General features: G+C 33.9%; 4 protein-coding genes across 7 annotated transcripts in view; 2 read left to right on the top strand and 2 right to left on the bottom strand.

The window, feature by feature from the left end:
- LOC131001121 (outer envelope pore protein 16-3, chloroplastic/mitochondrial) overlaps positions 1-19,669 on the bottom strand; it is an 89,531-nt gene that overhangs the window by 28,680 nt on the left and 41,182 nt on the right. The window lies entirely within an intron of this gene.
- Positions 178-3,190, top strand: LOC131001014 (pentatricopeptide repeat-containing protein At3g53360, mitochondrial). The gene is made up of 2 exons (XM_057927181.1): positions 178-2,913; positions 3,010-3,190. The coding sequence occupies exons 1-2, from the start codon at positions 550-552 to the stop codon at positions 3,016-3,018; spliced, it is 2,373 nt and encodes a 790-aa protein (XP_057783164.1). The 5' UTR covers positions 178-549; the 3' UTR covers positions 3,019-3,190.
- On the top strand, positions 3,040-5,246 carry LOC131001115 (uncharacterized). Its single transcript, XM_057927361.1, has 4 exons — positions 3,040-3,533; positions 3,865-4,407; positions 4,685-4,750; positions 4,877-5,246. The coding sequence occupies exons 1-4, from the start codon at positions 3,447-3,449 to the stop codon at positions 4,934-4,936; spliced, it is 756 nt and encodes a 251-aa protein (XP_057783344.1). The 5' UTR covers positions 3,040-3,446; the 3' UTR covers positions 4,937-5,246.
- Positions 5,349-9,151, bottom strand: LOC131001083 (squamosa promoter-binding-like protein 17). 4 transcript variants are annotated; one of them, XM_057927306.1, is made up of 4 exons: positions 8,987-9,151; positions 8,227-8,609; positions 6,197-6,336; positions 5,349-6,112 (listed from the first exon to the last, which is right to left on the bottom strand). In XM_057927306.1, exons 2-4 carry the CDS (start codon positions 8,571-8,573, stop codon positions 5,517-5,519), a joined length of 1,083 nt encoding a protein of 360 aa, XP_057783289.1. In that variant the 5' UTR covers positions 8,574-8,609; positions 8,987-9,151; the 3' UTR covers positions 5,349-5,516. The 4 variants fall into 4 exon arrangements, with proteins under 4 accessions (XP_057783289.1, XP_057783272.1, XP_057783298.1 ...); XM_057927289.1 differs by having other exon boundaries at positions 8,982-9,150; XM_057927315.1 differs by lacking the exon at positions 8,987-9,151 and adding an exon at positions 8,836-8,974.

Below are 19,669 nucleotides of genomic sequence, written 5' to 3'. Positions count from 1 at the left end.
ATATTTATTATATACATGCATATTTGTTTGTGATAATTTGAATGGATTTTGAGAATTTATCTCATCAGCTTTGTTGATGGATGCTCAGCTCCACTTTATCATCTTTCTCCTGTTCTGTTGGCATAAATCGTAAAGAATGTATGTGAAAAATCGAGCTGGCCAATTGCAGGCAAGCTGCTCGACGAATTGCCCCACTAAGGTTTTGGGGGAATCTCAGTTCATAATTATTAGTAGTTGCTAAACATTGTCTTCCAAAATTCTGTGTTTGCTTCAGCTATCTGTTCTCGTGTAGAAGTTGCGCTTTTGAAGTCTTGATCAGATAGAAGAAGCCGGAGAATTTAATGTTGACATCAGCATTGCTTTCGAGCAGAACTGAGGAGGAAGATGGTTTCTTTTGAAGTCTTTTTGTACTTCTACAAAGAATGAAATAGTTATATGAAACAAGATGAGCTTCAAAAAGCATGTAATGAGTTTCAGCGTTGTGGTCTTTGCTTGTTTGGATGAATACGTAAGAAGCTGAGGAAGAACAATGTGAAAACATTTGCTGTTATGTATTTTGTGCATACAGACTATATGCTATGTGTGATGCAGATAGGGGCCCTTGAAAGGATCCGGTATATTCTGCACAAGAAGATGATACGAAGGTTGCAGTCTACTCTTAAATGTTCCTGCAGCTATGTCAACCGCGGCATTCACAACGCTGCGTGTTCAAGTTTCAAGAACGAACAACCTTTTAATGAATATATAGGCTCCTTGTGCAAGCAAAAGCTTTTCAAAGACGCCCTTCACGCCTTTGATGTTTCACAAAAGAAAGCAGATTTTCTGGTTGATCCTACCACCTATATTCATTTGATTTCTGCGTGCTCATCTTTGAGATCCGTGGAATATGGAAGGAAGATTCACGACCATCTCTTGAGATCTAACTTGCTCCCCTATATGATTCTTGAGAATCACATCATCAATATGTATGGAAAATGTGGATCAACAGTGGATGCTAAGAAAGTTTTCGATAGTATGTGGGAGAGAAATGTGGTGAGTTGGAATGCATTGATTGCTGGATACTCACAGCATGGTCAGGACATTGAAGCCATTGAATCATATATCCAAATGCAGCGGTCTGGTTTTATGCCCGATCACTTCACGTTTGGAGGTGTGATTAAAGCTTGTTCGAGTTTGACAGAGGCTGGTTTGGGGGAGCAGTTGCATGCCCAGGTTGTTAAGTCTGAATTTGGTTCCCACCTAATAGCTCAAAATGCTCTCATTGCAATGTACAACAAGTTTGGTCGAATTAACAAGGCATGGGTTGTTTTCTCCTTAATCGAGTCAAAGGATTTGATTTCCTGGAGTTCAATTATTGCAGGATTTTCAAAACTGGGTTATGAGCTGGAAGCTCTGAGTTGTTTTAAGGAAATGCTGTCACAGGGTACCTACCACCCGAACGAGTTTATCTTTGGGAGCATTTTTAGAGCTTGTGGATCTCTTTGTCAGCCAGAATATGGCAGGCAGATACATGGGGTAAGTGTTAAATATGGATTTGAAGGCAATGTTTTCGCAGGTTGCTCCCTGACCGATATGTATGCAAGATGTGGTTTCTTATATTCGGCAAAAACTGCATTTGAACTGATCAAACATCCTGATATAGTGTCGTGGAATGCAGTGATAGCAGGCTTTGCATATGGTGGTGATGCAAATGGAGCAATGATGTTCTTTTCTCGAATGAGACATTTGGGTTCAGCACCGAATGATATCACCGTCCATTCCCTGCTTTGTGGCTCCGCGGATCCCTCAACACTTTGTCGGGGGAAACAGGTGCACGGCTATATTATAAAGACTGGACTCCTTCTGGACCTTCCCGTATGTAATACATTGCTTTCGATGTATGCTAATTGCTCAGAACATATGGACGCATATAAAATGTTCAATTATATTCAAGGCAGTGCAGATCTTGTCTCTTGGACTGCTGTAATCACTATGTGCATGCATCAGCACCAGGCTGCAGAAGTTTTCTCCTTATTTAGAACAATGCTGCTACTTCACGGGAGACCTGATTGTGTTATCTTGGCTAATGTTCTCAGAGCTTGTGGGAAAGTCGCCACATTAGAGATGGGGGATCAAGTTAACTGCTGCTCTGTGAAGCATGGGCTCGACTCTGACATTGTGGTCATGAATGGATTGATCGATATGTATGTCAAGTGTGGATCGCTTGAAAGAGCTAGAAAGGTCTTTGACTGCATGCCCAACCCGAATGTTGTGTCGTGGAGTAGTTTGGTTGTTGGATACGCACAGTTTGGCTTGGGAGAAGAAGCTCTGAATCTCTTCAGTGAAATGAAGAAACGAGGCGTAAAACCTAACCAGGTTACATTTGTAGGAGTTTTGACTGCTTGTAGTCATGTTGGACTGGTGGATGAGGGGATGCAGCTATTGAAATCGATGGAACACGAGCACGGTGTGATCCCTACACGAGAGCACATCTCGTGCGTTGTTGACCTTCTTGCTCGAGCTGGTCGTATCAATGATGCAGAAGCTTTCATAAATAAACTTGGATTGGAAGCTGATGCAGTGATATGGAAAACTCTACTGGCTGCCTGTAAAAGCCGTGGCAACGTTGAAGTTGGAAGACGCGTTGCAGAGAAGATATTGAGGGTTGATCCTTCCAACTCTGCTGCTCATGCCTTGCTGTGCAACATACATGCCTCTGCTGGCAACTGGAAAGATGTGGCCCGTTTGAGAGCTTCGATGAGAGAGAAGGGCGTCAAGAAACTCCGCGGACAGAGCTGGATCGAGGTCAAGGATCGGATCCATGTTTTCTCAGCCAAAGATGGACTGCATTGCGAAAAGGATAAGATATTCTCGACTTTGGAGGAGTTGTTTTTGCAAATCTCCGACGTTGGTGCCTTCCAAGAGAGATCAAAGGTACAATCCCGTTTGTTTTGATTGTTTGATCGTACGAGGTTACAAACTCTTGAATGAAAGGAAAGAAGTTGAAAAAGTCCCTTTCTCTGGTTGCAGCTTTCTTAGTTGAAGGGGAAGAATTTTGGCAGATTATGAAGATCTTACTGCATTGGATCAAAATCATTTCAACTCGACGTTGTGTTATCGCAGACGAGATCTTCTATTTTTAAAAAATGGAGGCTTGTTTCTTGAGATACAATTGGAGCAGTGCAAATATGAACCTAAGATGTTAATTTGAATTTTTTAAAACTAACAATTACTTGAAAACTAGTTTAGCTCTATTAATTGATTATATAATCAACACACAAAATTATAATTCCAAATATAAACAAGGGCATATCATATTTTACAAGAAATAGAGAGTAATAGTATTTGGCCTGAGTTGGGGATTTAGGGTTTAAATATTGCCCTATTTCCCTCTTAGAAGCATAGATATACAAATTTGAAAATACGAGCATCTCTGTAATCAAAATTTGAAGTCTTTGGTAGTTTTGATGGCTGGAGGCGACGAAGATGATGATTACATGGGAGACCTCTCCCGGTTTGTACCAACGGCGGTTCCTCAATCTTCCTCCAAAAAGGTATTTTTTACTGTATAAATTCATTTCGCATTCTAATTTGTTTGTAATTCTTTGTTTTTCACTTTACGAATCCCTAGTTCCAGAAATTCGCAAGAGCTGCTTAATTAGTTGCGCTTGTTTTGATGTTTCCACTTGCGATTGTTCTTCATTTTCATGGCGCCCCGTTTGGATGATACATTCACTGGTTTAGTTTAAATTTGTAAGTTTCGCGAGTTCGAGATTATGGTGCTCGTGTTTATTTAGAGGATTGATTCGTTTTCTTAATTTGAAGTTCTGTTATGAAATTTGTTTCATTTTTCGCATTCAAGTAAAATTTTCACTGTTTTCACAGGAGCCTAGTAGTAATCTTGTAGTGTCGAAATCTTCGTCGAGCAAGAAATCGAAATTCCAAAACTGGCAGGAGCAGAGGAAGCTCGACCGAAAAAGGAAGCAAAGCGAAGAGGATAAACAAACATTAGAAAATGCAGGTTCTGCAATACCACAGTCTAATATTGGTTTCAAGCTGCTGAAACAAATGGGCTACACTCCTGGCTCTGCATTGGGCAAGGAAGGCTCTGGGAGGGCTGAACCGGTTTCTCTGGAGATCAGAAGGGGTCGAGCTGGAATCGGTACAGAAGATCCAGAGGTAGCAAAGATGAGGAGAGAGAGAGCAAAGTATGAGATGAATAAGAGGAAAGAGAGCGAGTTGATGGAGATTTTCGGGAGTCATCAGAAGGAGCGGTGGAAGGGAAGGAGAGTCATAGTGAACTTCCGAAAGGCAGATGCTACTCTGGCGCAGCTAGAAAATAGAGAGGTTGTGGTGGAGAAGAAGGAAGAGAACGATGAGGAAAAGGAAGGGGAAGAGGAGGAGGAGGAGGAAGAAATTACAGAAGAGGTATAATAGTTCTGAAATTTTTCAATTCTGTGTGTGGCTTGATCAATCTTGTGACTGATGTGATTGGCTTATAGCTCTAAAGTTGAAATGGTGCGCGAAAATATTGCTATCTGGTATGGTATATTTTGGAAATCATGCAGGAATTTGTATCTGCATTTAGTTCTAGATGGATCCAAGTGACTCTGCTCTTGATACCATCATCCCATGCTTAATGAGCTTGCACCTTGGTTAAGCATGGATTATCTTGTTGGTTAATCTTATCCTTTCTTTGATGCAGGATTTGTTAAATATACTGCTGAAGCTAAGAAACGAGTTCAAATACTGTCTCTTCTGTGGATGCCAGGTAAATAAGATCGCAGTAACAGTGATTGATTGCCATGTCTGTAAATAAAATTGCTTTACTTGGATATACATACTGGTTTTTTGTAGTTGCATCTTGATCTTACTTGCTCACCTTAAACATTTTCAGTACGATACAATGGAGGCCCTCGAATCAGAGTGCCCTGGGATTAATGAAGACGACCACTAGATTCAAGGCCTACAGACACCAATTCAGACTTGGCCTACACTGAATTCTTACAATAATTTTGTGGCTTCATGAATCGCTTAACGGATGCTCCTGGGCGAACTCCTGCCAGTCGAGCATGGGAAAGCTAGAGGAGATGACGCATCCAAGATATCCGCTACTTCCAGATTGAGCTCGAGCTTTACTTACTGTGAGATCAGTAAATGGTCTATCTCATGTGTATTTTACCTATTCCATTCTGAAATTACTAGAGAAAACGATCTGTTGTATAAAAGCTTCGGGTTCATATGATCAAAATTCCAGCAGTTTACCATATTTCGTTTTAAAAAAATGCTCGATATAATCATCCATTTCTGTCACGATTGCTAAAGTTCAGTTCCAACAGAAACAGATATTAAAGAGTTGAGACAATTACTTTCCAGAAAAACAGCAAATAGTTATTCATAGTCATACCATAGATAAACAAAAGGATGTGTCTTCTACAGGGGCACAAGCAGCAAACACTACAGAACATCATATGTTGTACAAGTACGCCGATTATTGAAAAACACGAGATCTTCGACTGAGTTCGCACAGTGCGAGTTCAAAGTGACCAATTGATATGCTGGAGGGAGGTGTCATACCCCCTTGAATGATCAAGCTCGTGGAAGTGCCCCTCGTTTGGCTGAGCCAAGCCGAGCTCCCCAATGAACTCGTTGCTGGCACCATGAGTGGTTTGTCCGCGACCAAGATCAGGAGGCATCTCGTGCAGACCACCATCATGAGCCTGGTTGTATGCAAATGCAATGGCTGCACCATGATGATTGATGGATGGTTGAACCATGGGTGGCGCCCCATTGTTGCCGAGAAAATTGCTTGCTCCGAGGCTGGTGGACCGGGTTCTTGAGCCCCAGGACTGAGTTGACAGAAGAGAGAGAGCGTTGGTGGAGTCGGGGACCCCGTCGAAACATCCGTGTGAGGATGCTCCGGGACCAGAGTAACTGGGCCTAGGTGTTGTACCTTGCAGAAGATCAGACAGAGGGTTCTGTGAGCTGCTGTGCAGTGGAAGCTGATACTTTCCTGTTATGGAAGCTTGATTTCCCATTACTCGTTCCGACGATGTATCTGGCCACAAATCTCGTCCGTTGAGAGCCGGGTAGGTGCTGAAGTCCATCACAAAGCCTCCAGATTTGCTACGGTCTTCTCACATGAAAGACAACACAAAGTTAAAATTCAAGAGTGAGAGAGAGAGAGAGAGAGGAGTTAAGTTCAGTGATGCCTAACCAAAAATGGATGGAGAAAGGCTTCCATAGCGAGGAGACAACAAAGATCCCGCTGGTGGCTTCCTCCTACGCTCGTTGTGCCCGGCTAGGCGCCTCCGGCAACTCCGCTTTCCTTGGTCGAATTCGGATAACTGATGAAATCTGGAACAAGGCTAACAAGAATCTATTATTATTACAGCAAAATTTGAAGGCCTGTGTAATTCATCATCAGAAACTCAGGTAGATAGATTAGAGAAACTGATGCCTAATTGCAAATTCACCAATTTCTTCAATCTGTCTCTTGGAATCAGCAAATCCCAGTTACAGTTAAGCTTATTATCTGTTATATTTAATCTTTTATGATATTATATCTATGATTTGCACAACTTTTGACTCGAAGATTACATAACGACTTCTGAACCACTACTCGAATAGAAAGTTCCAGAACTCTCTATTCAGGTTTTCAAGAATCCTCTTCTTTAACTCGGCTCAACAAAATCAGTACAAAGTTTAATGCAAACCAATCACAGCCTGTTGCCAAAATATCATTCAACATTTGCCTCAGAAAATTTAATCACACTAGCCTCTTCTTTTATGTCACCAATAATATTACTTGCTTCTGCCAGATTTACCTACTGTAATGAATGGCCTCCAGCAAGTATCCGAAAAGGATCCCCCACATTCCTCATGTCACTACTCATAGCAACCACACACATTATTCACCGAGTGTCTTTTTTCAATATGTCACCCTCAAGAATTTTTTGTCCCCACATTGAATGTTGTAACTAAGTTTTAGAGAGGCACCACTCTTTGATCTCATTTTGGCATAATCTTTTCTTTTTTTTTTTTACATTTTCATAAGTTACAACTAACTACCTCGTATCATTTCACAAAAATAAGATGTGAAACTATTAAGACTAACTTTCTATATTATATGCTAATAAAGCTTAGACGATCGGATTATATCAACAAAGAATTGGCTACAAGTTAGAATTTTCAAATTTCTTTAGAAAACTTGATTAGCTGGAAATGGCTGCCTCTATTCAAGCATAGGACAAGAAGTACTAAATCATCAATAGATTTACAGCCTCCATTCAAGACAAAAACATTTTTCCACGGAACTCTAGTAGCTTTCTTTAATTATTACTGTTGGATTGAACCAAATTTAATCAAGTAGATTTATAATTGACAAGTGTTATAAGTTGAATACATGTATTTGAAAAATACAACCAAACTCTTGGTTTTGGATACCATGTGCTAGAGTCTAAATTCATGATGGGAATCACCTACAAATACCCTATGCTTGTAAATCATTTTATAAGGCAAACAGATATCAAAGCCAAATGCAAAATCAAAATCATCTCTCAGCATTCAAACAAAGTTCCTCGAACTCTTCTTTCTATAGTTTAAATAGCCTACCTTCGTACATTTACAACATACTTTATGAAAAATCACACTTTTGCAACCAATTATTTTGTGTACTGGTACGTTGTTAACTCATTTTGGAACCTTTCGATCGTTGAGGTAATTTCCATCATTTAGATGTAGAAGGTTTATATGTACTGGAAGGTTTATATGTACTGTAGTTTACCCAAAGTGAAATAAGAGAGCATATACATTGAGTTACAAATGCATTTGAAAGGTTAGTGCATCCCTATCCCATTAGCTTAACCAAATACATGTTTTTTTATCCACCATATTTGTGTTTCATGTAATTCATCAATTAGTGATTACTCCAAAAAAGAACAAAAACTGCCTCACACACACAATGACACAAATATAAATGCCATGTCTCGAACTTTCCAATACAATTTGGAGCCCTCAAACATCAGCATCAAAAGCAACACCAGAATTAACTACACCACATGTCCAGACAAAGAAATGAAAAGGAAAGCACCATTCAATGGCAAAGCCCAATCAACATCAAGAAATACACAACACCTCTAAAACAAGAAACCAAAGACATAATAAAGCACCAAATAAAGAGGCCCCAAATTCCCCATTTTCTGCACAGTATGTAGTTTAATCAGGAGAGAGAGCGAGAGAGATGACCTGCTGCACTGCTGACAAAACCTTTGTTCAAGGCCAGCAACAATGACGTTGGGAGATTTGGAATGCATCCCACATACTTTGTGCCTTGAATAGTAAGCCTTAACATCACTCAGATCTACTCTGCACCCCTCCACCTGACACCTAGGCGGCTGGGCGCCCTGCACAGCCGCAGTCCTCCCCTTCTTGGCCGGAGACGGCGGCAGAGGCGGCGCGGCGCCGGTCTTGGGCTGCTGCAGGCCAGAACCCACACCCTCAAAGTAGATTTTCTTGCCAAACTTCAACCCATTGAGCGAGTCCGGCCCAGCTGAGGAAGAAGAGGAGGAGGAGGAAGATGAGCCCTTATCCATTCTTGCTGTCTAGAACCCATTCATTGCTGCTCTTTTCTGAATCAGATTGAACCCACATGCATTATTTTTAAATACAAAAGGGGGCTCTCATTTGTGTATATAATACGAGAAAATAAAATATGGGGTCTTTCAAGTAAAAGTGGGTTCTTTTTTGGTATTCTCCCAAAAATACTTGAAAAGCTAAAAAATTGAAAAGAAGGAACAAAACAAAACACACGCACTGACACACACATGCAGAGTAGAGAGCTTTTAAACATAGAACCTTGCAAAGGGAGTTCAGAAACAGAGGGCTGGAGGACTTGAAAGCTCTTTGTTTTGCTTTCTATTAAATTTGCTGTAAAAACAAAATTAACGACGTGGACTCTGTGTTTGTGTGTGTGTGTATGTGTGTGTGAGAGAGTGGAGAACCTGACAATGGGCCATCACGCCAGCTTGAGGTCTATCCTATGGATTTCTGGAGCAGTGTTATGAAGAGACTTCTGTCAAAATAATGGAGCGCAAAGAAGGAGAGAGAGAGAGAGAGGGAGGGAGTTTTATGGAGCTCTCTGCAGCTTTACAACACATCACTTTTTTTTTTCGCTTTGAAATTTACTACTCAGTGGCTTATTTTATATAACTGATTATTTAATATTTTTTGTTCATTTATATACAGTGATAATGAAGAATTTATGAAAAATAGGAGTATATATGAAAACGTACATATTCGCACGCGCTGTGACAACCGCTATTTCGTGATAGATTACAATTTTTTAAGATTAATAATAAGTGAAGAGAATATATGAATGCCATAAAAGTACCCAAATCGGATCGGTCTGAGTTTGGTGCTGTAGTAAAAGCTTGTTTTTAAAAATCTAATTTGTTTTTCTTTAAGATAAAGCACATATCCCGCAAATACCAATATTTTGGCGTATCGTATTCGTATTATTACCAGAGCTCTCATGTCATGTGTGAGTAGAGCAGCCTCCAAAATTGTATTTATGGTTGGCCTTCGAACCATTGCTTATTCCTGTGCTTATTTCTCAATATATCACTTCTATCATTCTTCAACAAAACAAATTACTACCTCCCATGAAGCAAGAGCTAGTTCTTTTTTACACGAGAATTAAGAAATTGTATTTTATGTATTAAGTGTGGTATGTGAAAAAGTGAAAGGTGAATAAAAAATACTCCATCCGTCCCACGAAGCGTGACACAGTTTTCTTTTTGGTCTGTCCCACGAAGCATGACACGTTTCTAAAAATGGCAAAAAAATTATCCTTTATTCACATTTTCACTTTTCCACCTACCACATTTCACACACAAAATACCAATTTCTTAACTCTTGTGCCGAAAAGAAGTGTGTCATGCTTCATGGGACGGGTGGAGTATTGTTTTCGCCATTTTTAGAAACTGGTCTTGCTTCGTGGGACAGATCAAAAAGAAAACTTGTTCTTGCTTTATGGGGTGGAAGGAGTATAAAAAAATGGGCATAACATTTTTTGAATACGGAAAATGCATTTGGTGTGTGAAAGTAGGAGTTTCTATCTTAGCAAGATATATTTTTTAATATATATATATATAGAAGGGCTACCGTAAAAACACTTCTTAAAATAAAAATAAAAATATTTTTCAATTTACGAGTTTTATGTAGAACACGTATGAATTCATCCAACAGAGTTACGAATTGTAAAAAATAAATTTTTGTTACCTTTGGGATTCGAACTCAAGGTCACGAATTCATCCAACAGGGTTACGAATCAACCGTAGATCTTTATGATCTAAGGGTTAAAAATTGTTTATATTTTATATTTTATATTTTAAGAAGTGTTTTTATTTTAGTCCTCCCCATATATATATATATATATATAAAGACAAGGGGGTCTTCAATCTTTTTAAAATTTAAGAACTACTAGTTCAATGCTGTGTTAGAGTTTCTATGTTTAAAGTTTGTTGAATTTATGTTTATATATGTACATATTATAATTCTATTTAAGTGATTGAGTTCTATTAAAGTTTTTAGTTTAAATTTAATCAAATTAGGATTTGAATGTTGTAGTATATTTTATCTTATATGTATTTCTGATTATAAATTTTTTATTTGAAAAATATATTTATTTTGATTTAAATTATCTTAATTAGTGATAGATAATATGTTCTGACATAACAATTTAAATTTTGATGTCTTTTGGGGAGGTGGAAAGAAAAAATAAATGGGTGTATGATATCAAAATGATGTCTTTTAACTAACAAAGTTAAATTAAAAGAAAGAAAATCGTTAAAACGATGTTACTTAACTAAAATGCATACAAATAATATTTCATTCGTCCACGGTATTATTTTCACTTTATGGACGGCATATGTTTTAAGAAAGTGATAAATAGTATTTGATACTAGTGTGTATTATTGTGAATGAAGTTTGAATCTTACTATTATTGTGAGTGAAATTTGTGGACCATACTACTATATAATTAATGAAAGTAAAAATAATATTATGAACGGATCAAAATGACAAAAGTAAAAACGAATTCGGGTTTGCACGGATTAGTGTCATTAGTATTATATACTCAGTACTGCACGAATGGTATTTATGGCCATATTAGTGTCATACGAATGGTACTTATGGTCATATTAGTGTCATTAGTGTCATATACATGTGTGTTGATATTATTTAGATGGGTACAATTATATGACCATTTTGAACACTTCCCCGTAGGGTTTAGATTATCCATTTAGGATTTAGATTATCATTTAGGGTTTAGATTCCTTATTTAGGGTTTTAATTATCCATTTAGTGTGTTTCACGAATGGTACTTAGGCCATGTTAGTGCCATTAGTGTGATATACTTGGAATTTTTTTCGGTTGGCACATATGGCACTAATAGTGTCATATGTGCCTAATTCGGTCCGTCCTAGTTAAGGATAAAACAGTCTTTACACGTAATAAATGGTCAAATTTTATGATTTTTTAATTAGTGATCAAATATTATGTATTATTTAAAAAAACTCTCTATATAAATAATGCAATGAAATGTTTTGTTTTTACGTTATCATTTTTAATTAAATATGAAATAACACTGGTTTAATCATATTTTGGCTTATACGCAAACTAAATTGAAGAAATATTGATAGATATCCACGATGGCATTAAATATAAAATGTACAATTCAGTTAGCGAAAAGTACATCATATTTGCAATTTGCAACCTTTTGAACCAAACATTATCTCGCTAACTTTTAAATTATTTCAGTACATAACTTGAATTATTAAAGTCTACATTTTATTTTATACTTTATCCAAATTCTTATTTTTTACAATCTCTATTTATTTGTAATATGTAATTGATTGTTCCTCTTCTAAACTTAGCAACTAAAAATTCCAATTTAAACAAAAATATTTGTACCTTTTATCAGCTAATGAACCAATTATTGTTCATTATCAATCTCTCTTGATATGGTTACTTTTATTCGTACAACTCATCTCTGCACAGACAAAATTTTACTGATCTTGGTAAAATTTAAGATATGGTAACATAATTGATACTCCCTCCTATGTCCCGGCTTGTATTTCATTTTGAGTCGTCCCACTATAAGTGATCTGTTTTTATAAATGGAAAAAATTACTAGTTCTTAAAAAAATGTAGATCCCACCACTTTTAATCAATTTACACCTTCACTTTAATTCGCCAAAAAATTTTGAGCCACTTATAATGAGACAAATGAAGTACATATGGTAATTGTGGGGCTAATTAGAAACCGTTGGAGTCATAAATAACTAGAGAATAGATTCAATTTTGCTAATAAAAGGTTACTCCCACCAACGTTATTGAGTTACATGAGATCATTTTGATGCTTCAAAAATATTTAACAAAAAATTGGCAATATAATGTGAACATTTAATGTCCCATAATTGTACCATACTTGAATAATTATCATACGGATATGAATTTTAGAAGGCAGCTGCTAGTATGTTCAACTAGTATAATAAACTTATGTTTAATACTAAGCACGATAGTACATCCGACGAATGTAAGGGTGTGTCACGGTATATAAGGTGAAATAAAAAGTGATAAATAAAATTTAGATAATTAAATAATATAGATTAAGTGAAATTGTTATTTTATTTTATTTTTTGGCTCATTTGGCACTCTATATTAGGGGTGTCCACGGGCCAAAAACCTCCGATTTCGATTCACCGGAATGGTGAATCGTAACCGACCCATGTCTTCTTCCAGGCGGGCCGATTTTTAGCCCTAAACCGGTGGTTTCGAGCCGAACCGAAAATCAAAGGCTCAATGACCGAACCGACGATTTTTCTATTTTTATTTTTTTATGTATTATGTATATTTTTTCTGATTAAATTATATTATTTAATACATTACATGTAAAAAAATATTGAAAAAACTATAAACGAAATAAAATTATAACATACTAACACCCAAAATGTAATAAAATTCGTATTTTTATTAAATTTAAAGTAAAAAATATAATTTACATATACAAATAAATAACTAATATAAAACTTGAATGTTAAAAAAATGAAAAATAACTGAAAAACCTAAAAATTGTCGGTTTTGAACGGTTAACCGGTTGTTTCCGGCCCGACAGTTAACTGACGGTCCGGTCCGACAGATAACCGTCGGTTCACGGTTCCAGAAAATTAGGACCGTAACAGGCTCGCCTCCTCTGCCGGTTCCGGTTCCGCCTCTGCCGATTCCGGTTCCGATTGAGGATCGTGGTCAACGATCCAGGCTAAAACCGTTGACCTCGGACCGGTTCGGGCCGAAACCGCCGATCCCAATTCGAACTGGACATCCCTACTCTATATGGGATAATGTGTGATATATTTGATTGAGATGTCTTATACTATATGTCAATTAATAGCATGTGTTAGGTCCCGAAAGGTCTAGAATAGGTGTATGGGGGGGAATACACACCTATAGGCAGTTTCAAACAACAAACACAATACAACATTTAACAGTTAACTGATACTGAAAAGAATGACCGAAGGACCAGTTAACGAAATGTTGAAGACTGATACTGAAAAACACTTAAGTAAAGATATAAGTTAAAGTCAAGACTTTAACTAATACACTCGTAGAGCTTTAGTCTTGGATTGAACAGAGAAGTGTTATGAATTTTACTGACTATCCGAAGAATTATCAGTTAGACTAATAACACACGCAACGAAAAACTTTATCTTTTGGAAAAAGCCTTTGTGACTAACACTTTGTCAGGTTTATGTTTCACTTTGCGATTGGTCAGTTTCAGTTAAGAACGTTTGTGCACAGATAAGAAAGTATAACTGAAAGCGATAAACGACAAAGGGATTTTTACGTGGTTCGGAATCCAATTCCTACATCCACGGTCAGCAGATCACACTAACAAACACTCTGGGCTTATGCTTACATGTGCACAGCAAACCTTGAACTGAAACCACACGTTTCAGCACGAACACATTGGGTTGGATTTCTCAAATACACTTAGCGCGCACTGGGCACTAAGATCTCTTTGGAGTCAGAACACTGGTCTGAACTCCACACAACTTCAAACACTCTTTTCGCTCAGTTGAAAGGAGGTTCGAATACTACGAACTAGATCACTGATTTTGGCTTTATGATTCTCTTCTTCGATTCAAACTTTGGAAGACTTTGATTGGCTGAGTTGCAAATTCGACAACGTTTCAGCTTGTGTATTTGAATCGGTGAAGATTGAAGTGATCATCGAGTTCTATTTATAGGAGATGTATTGAATAGATCCGTTGGCGGAGATGAACTTCAAGAATTCATCCGTTGGAAAGTAATTCAAATTTTGCCGAGGCTTCAATCGTCAAGGTTCCTTGTTTGGTGAGAAACAAGCTACTCAGGTACAGGAGGTAAAGCGCCTCTGAAAAGGTAATCACCAAAAAGGAATGCACTGCAGAGATAGAACAATCTGCAAAGAAAGAACGATCCTCTGTATCTCTGCATTTAATGCGACTGTACTTTGATTGCGTGGCTTCCTTTTAACGTTGGAGGTTCAGTCCGAGGAAGAATGTCAACTGATACTTGACTTTAGTATCAGTCCGCTGATTCCACGTAGCCAACATTAGATGAATCAGTCATAACTGATTCTTCAGTTGAGAAACTCGTTCTAGTCAAATATCAGTATTTGACTTCTGTCTTTAATTGCGAACATCAACTGAGTTCTTCAGTCTTCAGCCCTTCGTTCTTCATTCTTCATTCCTCCGGTCTTCAGTCTTCAGAACACTAGCTAAACTAGAAAAAGAACTCCAATAATTGAGTTCACAAAGTTCTAGTCTATTACAAAGAAAACTTAAAGATTTTGGTATCATCAAAACTAGGGCTGAGATATTTCATTAAGTTCCAACAGCATGTTTGATAAAACACATTAAAATATCTGTAAAATATAAGTATGTTGTTTGATACTCCCTCCGTCCCACGAATCTTGACACGTTTGGTTTCGGCACGAGAATTAAGGAGTTGTAGATTAGTATTTTAATTATGTAGTTAATAAAGTATAAAAGTGATAAAGTATGAGAGAGAATGCAATAAAAGTGATAAAGTAAAAGAGAGAAAGTAATACCACCTCTGTAGTTTAGTGTTTTAAGTATGTGTTAAGATTCGTGGGACGACCCAAAAAGAAATACGTGTCGAGATTCGTGGGACGGAGGGAGTATAATGTATTAAGATTATATAAAGTTAATAATAGTTATAATTATTATTTGTATTATGTATACCACCTCTGTAGGTGACATATAGAATCACTCAAATCACTATAGTATTTTTAGACTTTCAATTTATAAAGGGTCGTGTATTTCGTATTATTTTTACCAAATAAGAGATATTGAGGTATCATATATAAGTGTATTATACACCATAATCATCGGTACCATGCGAGCCATGTGTTTCATATGTAAGATATAATTCTAAGATAATTAATCTTTTTGTTTGGTAGAAAAGATACTATTAATAATTAAATAGTAAATTATAATTTTAATCTTGTTAAGCGTAGAGTTAACCTCAACAACAAAATAATAATAAAAAAAAATTAACACCATCATAAAAATTTACGTTCATGGGAAGTCATCAGAACAATTTCACTAGTGATGTAGATTATTTTAAATTAGCAAATTACTATAATTTTAACTTTATATAAATTTAAATAATTAATTAATATAAAAGATAAAGAAAAAAATTAGAGAAAAAAATTAGTAGTCTTGCCTCAAATAAATAATCCGCGGGATGAAGTGATACAGTTATGCAAATGGACAGATAAATCTTATCCCAATTTTGAAGAATTTTATATATGAAAAAGGTGATTCATGTCACGTGTCAAATATACATATACATATATAATATTTATGTAGTATATTATTAAATTATAATTTAAAATTAATAATTAAAAATACATATAGATTATAATTTAAAAGTATAATAATTAAAAATACATATAGATATAATCAAAAGTCATAAGAATAACATAAATTAAATACTCCATAATAAAAATATAATAAACAAATCAAAATTTATAAAAGGTGATTTTTTTTATAATAGGTTCTATAAATTACTGAACTAATTACATACTACCTCCATCACCTAAATAGCATTTTAGGAGGGAGTGACATAAATTTTAAAACGAAGTTATTGAGTGTATTGAGCATGATAAAAATGTATTATAATTAGTATTTAGGACGGTGAAAAAGTAAAAAAATAATGGTAGATGTGGAATTAATTGTGATGAGATAATATCAAAAAAGAAAAAGGAATTTTTTTAAGGACAAACCGAAAAGGAAAGTTATAAAGTTATTTAGGGGACGAAAGAATTATTATATAGGTTTACGGGATCATTACTCACTAGTATCACGAGTGATGATTTGCAGTCACAATGTTCCATTTTAATTTTTAATCTTTTGTCATTTATTTTATTTCATTATTAATGTTTACTTTGTAATGTTCGAGTTGTTATTGCGAAAGATAATCAATTATTTATAACAAATTTAAATAAATTTAGGTAATTAGCGAGTATTATTATACGTGTTTGAGACTGAAACGAACAATAAATTTATTTTGTAATTGCATATGCAACGAGTATCAGTATATATATTTTAGACGATTTTGGATGATTAAATCGTATTAATCTCACCATTATAATTTATTATTGTGCTCTACTATGATTAATAATTTCAAATAGCTAAATTCTTAGGTAAGCATAAAATTATTTTATAGTAATCTATACCATATTAAAAATGGAGTTCTCAATTTCAAATTGATTTCAAATCAATTTCAAAATTGGGTGGCAAATTTGTGATTATTTTTTTTTTTACTTGGGGTAATAAAATTAAAGGTTTATTTATAACCTATACATCTTTTTTTTCCCTTTTTATTTAACCTTTTTATTTTTCTATTTTATTTCTTTTCTAAAATTGTGAAATTCGACTAATTATAAAATATTTGATATGCATATCAAATTAAAGATCATGACATGAGCTTTAATTTGATACTGTAAATATTAGATTTAAAATATAAAAATTATATTGTTTAAAGATTAAAACTTAAGAAGATTCTCTCTCCTCTCTCCTCTTTTTTTTTTGAATAAATCTATTTTTTTCAATTATCTTTTAACTTATAGTATTGTTTTCTTTTTTTCACAATATCAATTTTTATTAATGTGGATTATTCTTTATTTTTTATATTAAACTAAAATATTTATCTTAAATTACAGTATTTTTTAATTATATTTAGATTTTTTATATAATAATCAAATTAATATAAATTTTATATATAATAAAATATAAAAATATGTTTCGCGCGTTGCACGAGTGCAAATGCTAGTATGCAAAACTGGAACAAGAAATTTATTCATCATTGGAGCCAGAGTATTTGACTAATTAATGGAAGAAGACCAAATATAAACTGATGATTCATCCAAATCCCATATATAAGGAATATCAAAATCTATTATATACTAGGATTAAGCCTTAATCTATGTGGCATATCTAAAATCTCACCATTTCAAAATTTACCTTATATAATCTTCACCATTTATTAATTAATTAATTATTACATTCTATATAAAGATTCATTAATCATAATAAATATAATTAATAATAAATGTATATATATAATAATATTAACATTACATATAATCTAAATTAATAAATTTTATTATTTATTTTTTCTAGATAAAAATTAGATTTACATGTCTGATAAGAAAAAAATTATAATCTATATACTATAAATTATTTTAATTGAATGTTAGTGATTAGATGTATATTTGTTATTAATTTTATATTTCTCAATAGCGTACATGTTATATGTATATGTTGCAATATATTATATTGTATGAATATATATATATATATAATATTTATATTCTTAATTTTCAATAAAATTAATTTTAAATTAAGTTTGAATTGAGACATGCACGTATATGTAAATTATAAACGGGTGCGGTCATTGATTTACATGTTTGCATAATAAGGCACAAATTCTATAAACTGATTACTTTAAAACAAAATCTTATTTTATGTCTATCAAAATAATTAAAATTTTATTTTTATTTTTTATAAAATAAATCCATACATTTTAGTTATATAGGGAAGAAAAATATATTTTTCATTTCTGCAAACTTTATTTGTTTCTATTCGTCCATTACTACAATAATAATAATAATAATAATAATAATAATAATAATAATAATAATAATAATAATAATAATAATAATAATAATAAAAATTAGTAATGCATAAATGAAGAATTTAGATAAAGAACAATAAAGGATATGATGTTAAAATATATTAGAAATCTTTAATCATGTATCAAATTTATAATAATCTCAATCGAGTGAATAATTCATATAAATCACCTCATTTCACATTGAGTATTTTTTATAAGATTTCACTTGCTCTCCAAATTAAAAATCTACATTTAATTGGCGGAATGATTGAGACTAATACAATTTGAATTGTTTTCTCAATTTAATTTGACCAAATTTATTTAATTAAATACATGGTCTAATTAATTTAATTTAAAAATATAAATTGGTTTGATTAAGTAAATTATTTCTTCAATTTAATTTGATTATAAAATAATATATTTTGTATAAAATTTTAAAAATATAATTTGGATTCAACATAGATTTTTTATGAAAATCTATCAATTAAAATACTAAATAAATTAATACAATTTGAATCTCGTGTCAACTTTCTTAAGCTACACACGAGATGATTTTCAAAACTTAGTTATGATCTTTCAAACTTCAAACGAGATAATGTTCACGAGTCAATTTTATTCTTTCAATTTTCAAACGGAATGATGCTCGAAACTCAAGATTTGAAGATAATTAATGTTCACGAGTCCATTTTATTCTTTCAAATTTCAAACAAAATGATGCTCGAAACTCAATTATGATATTTCAAGCTCCACATGAAATAATGCACAAAAAATTGTCAAGATTTTTCAACCTGCATACAAGATGATGTTTAGAAGTTAGTTATAATCTTACAAGCTAAAGATGATAATGATCTTTAAAGCTACACACAAGATAATTCTTGTAACTTAATTGTGGTCATTCAAAGTTCAAATGAGATGATACTGACAAGTTAAATTTGTTTTTTTTAAACTCCAAACGAGATGATTCTTGGAACCCAATTATAATATTTAGAACTAATAATGCATAAAAGTTTGTCAAGATTTTTTCAAGTACCATACAAAATGATATTACAAGTTAGTTATATGATGTTAGAAGCTCCAAATCATACAATCTCACAAGTCAACTTTGATTTTTAAAGCTCCAGATAGTGATGTTAAAAAAACTTGACGCATAAAAGTTCATTTTTTGTATTTTAAGGTCTAGACGAGATGATACTCAAAAGTCTGATGTTCAAACGTTAGTTGTCGTCTTCCGAAATTTAGATTATGATATGATCCTACAAGGTTCAGACGAGATGATGCTCAGATGAAATAAAATTTTCAATATCAATACATTTTTTAAAATATTATTAAAAATCTACATAAAAAGAATATTTATTATTCTAACAAAAGGTTAACATTTAATTGAGGAATATGATTCAAATTAATATAATTTCAACTATATTACCTTAAATTAAATAAATTTAAA

The sequence above is a fragment of the Salvia miltiorrhiza genome, chromosome 1, assembly GCF_028751815.1.
Source record: "Salvia miltiorrhiza cultivar Shanhuang (shh) chromosome 1, IMPLAD_Smil_shh, whole genome shotgun sequence".
In the NCBI taxonomy this organism is placed as follows: domain Eukaryota; kingdom Viridiplantae; phylum Streptophyta; class Magnoliopsida; order Lamiales; family Lamiaceae; genus Salvia; species Salvia miltiorrhiza.
This window is presented reverse-complemented; position numbering and strand designations above follow the sequence as displayed.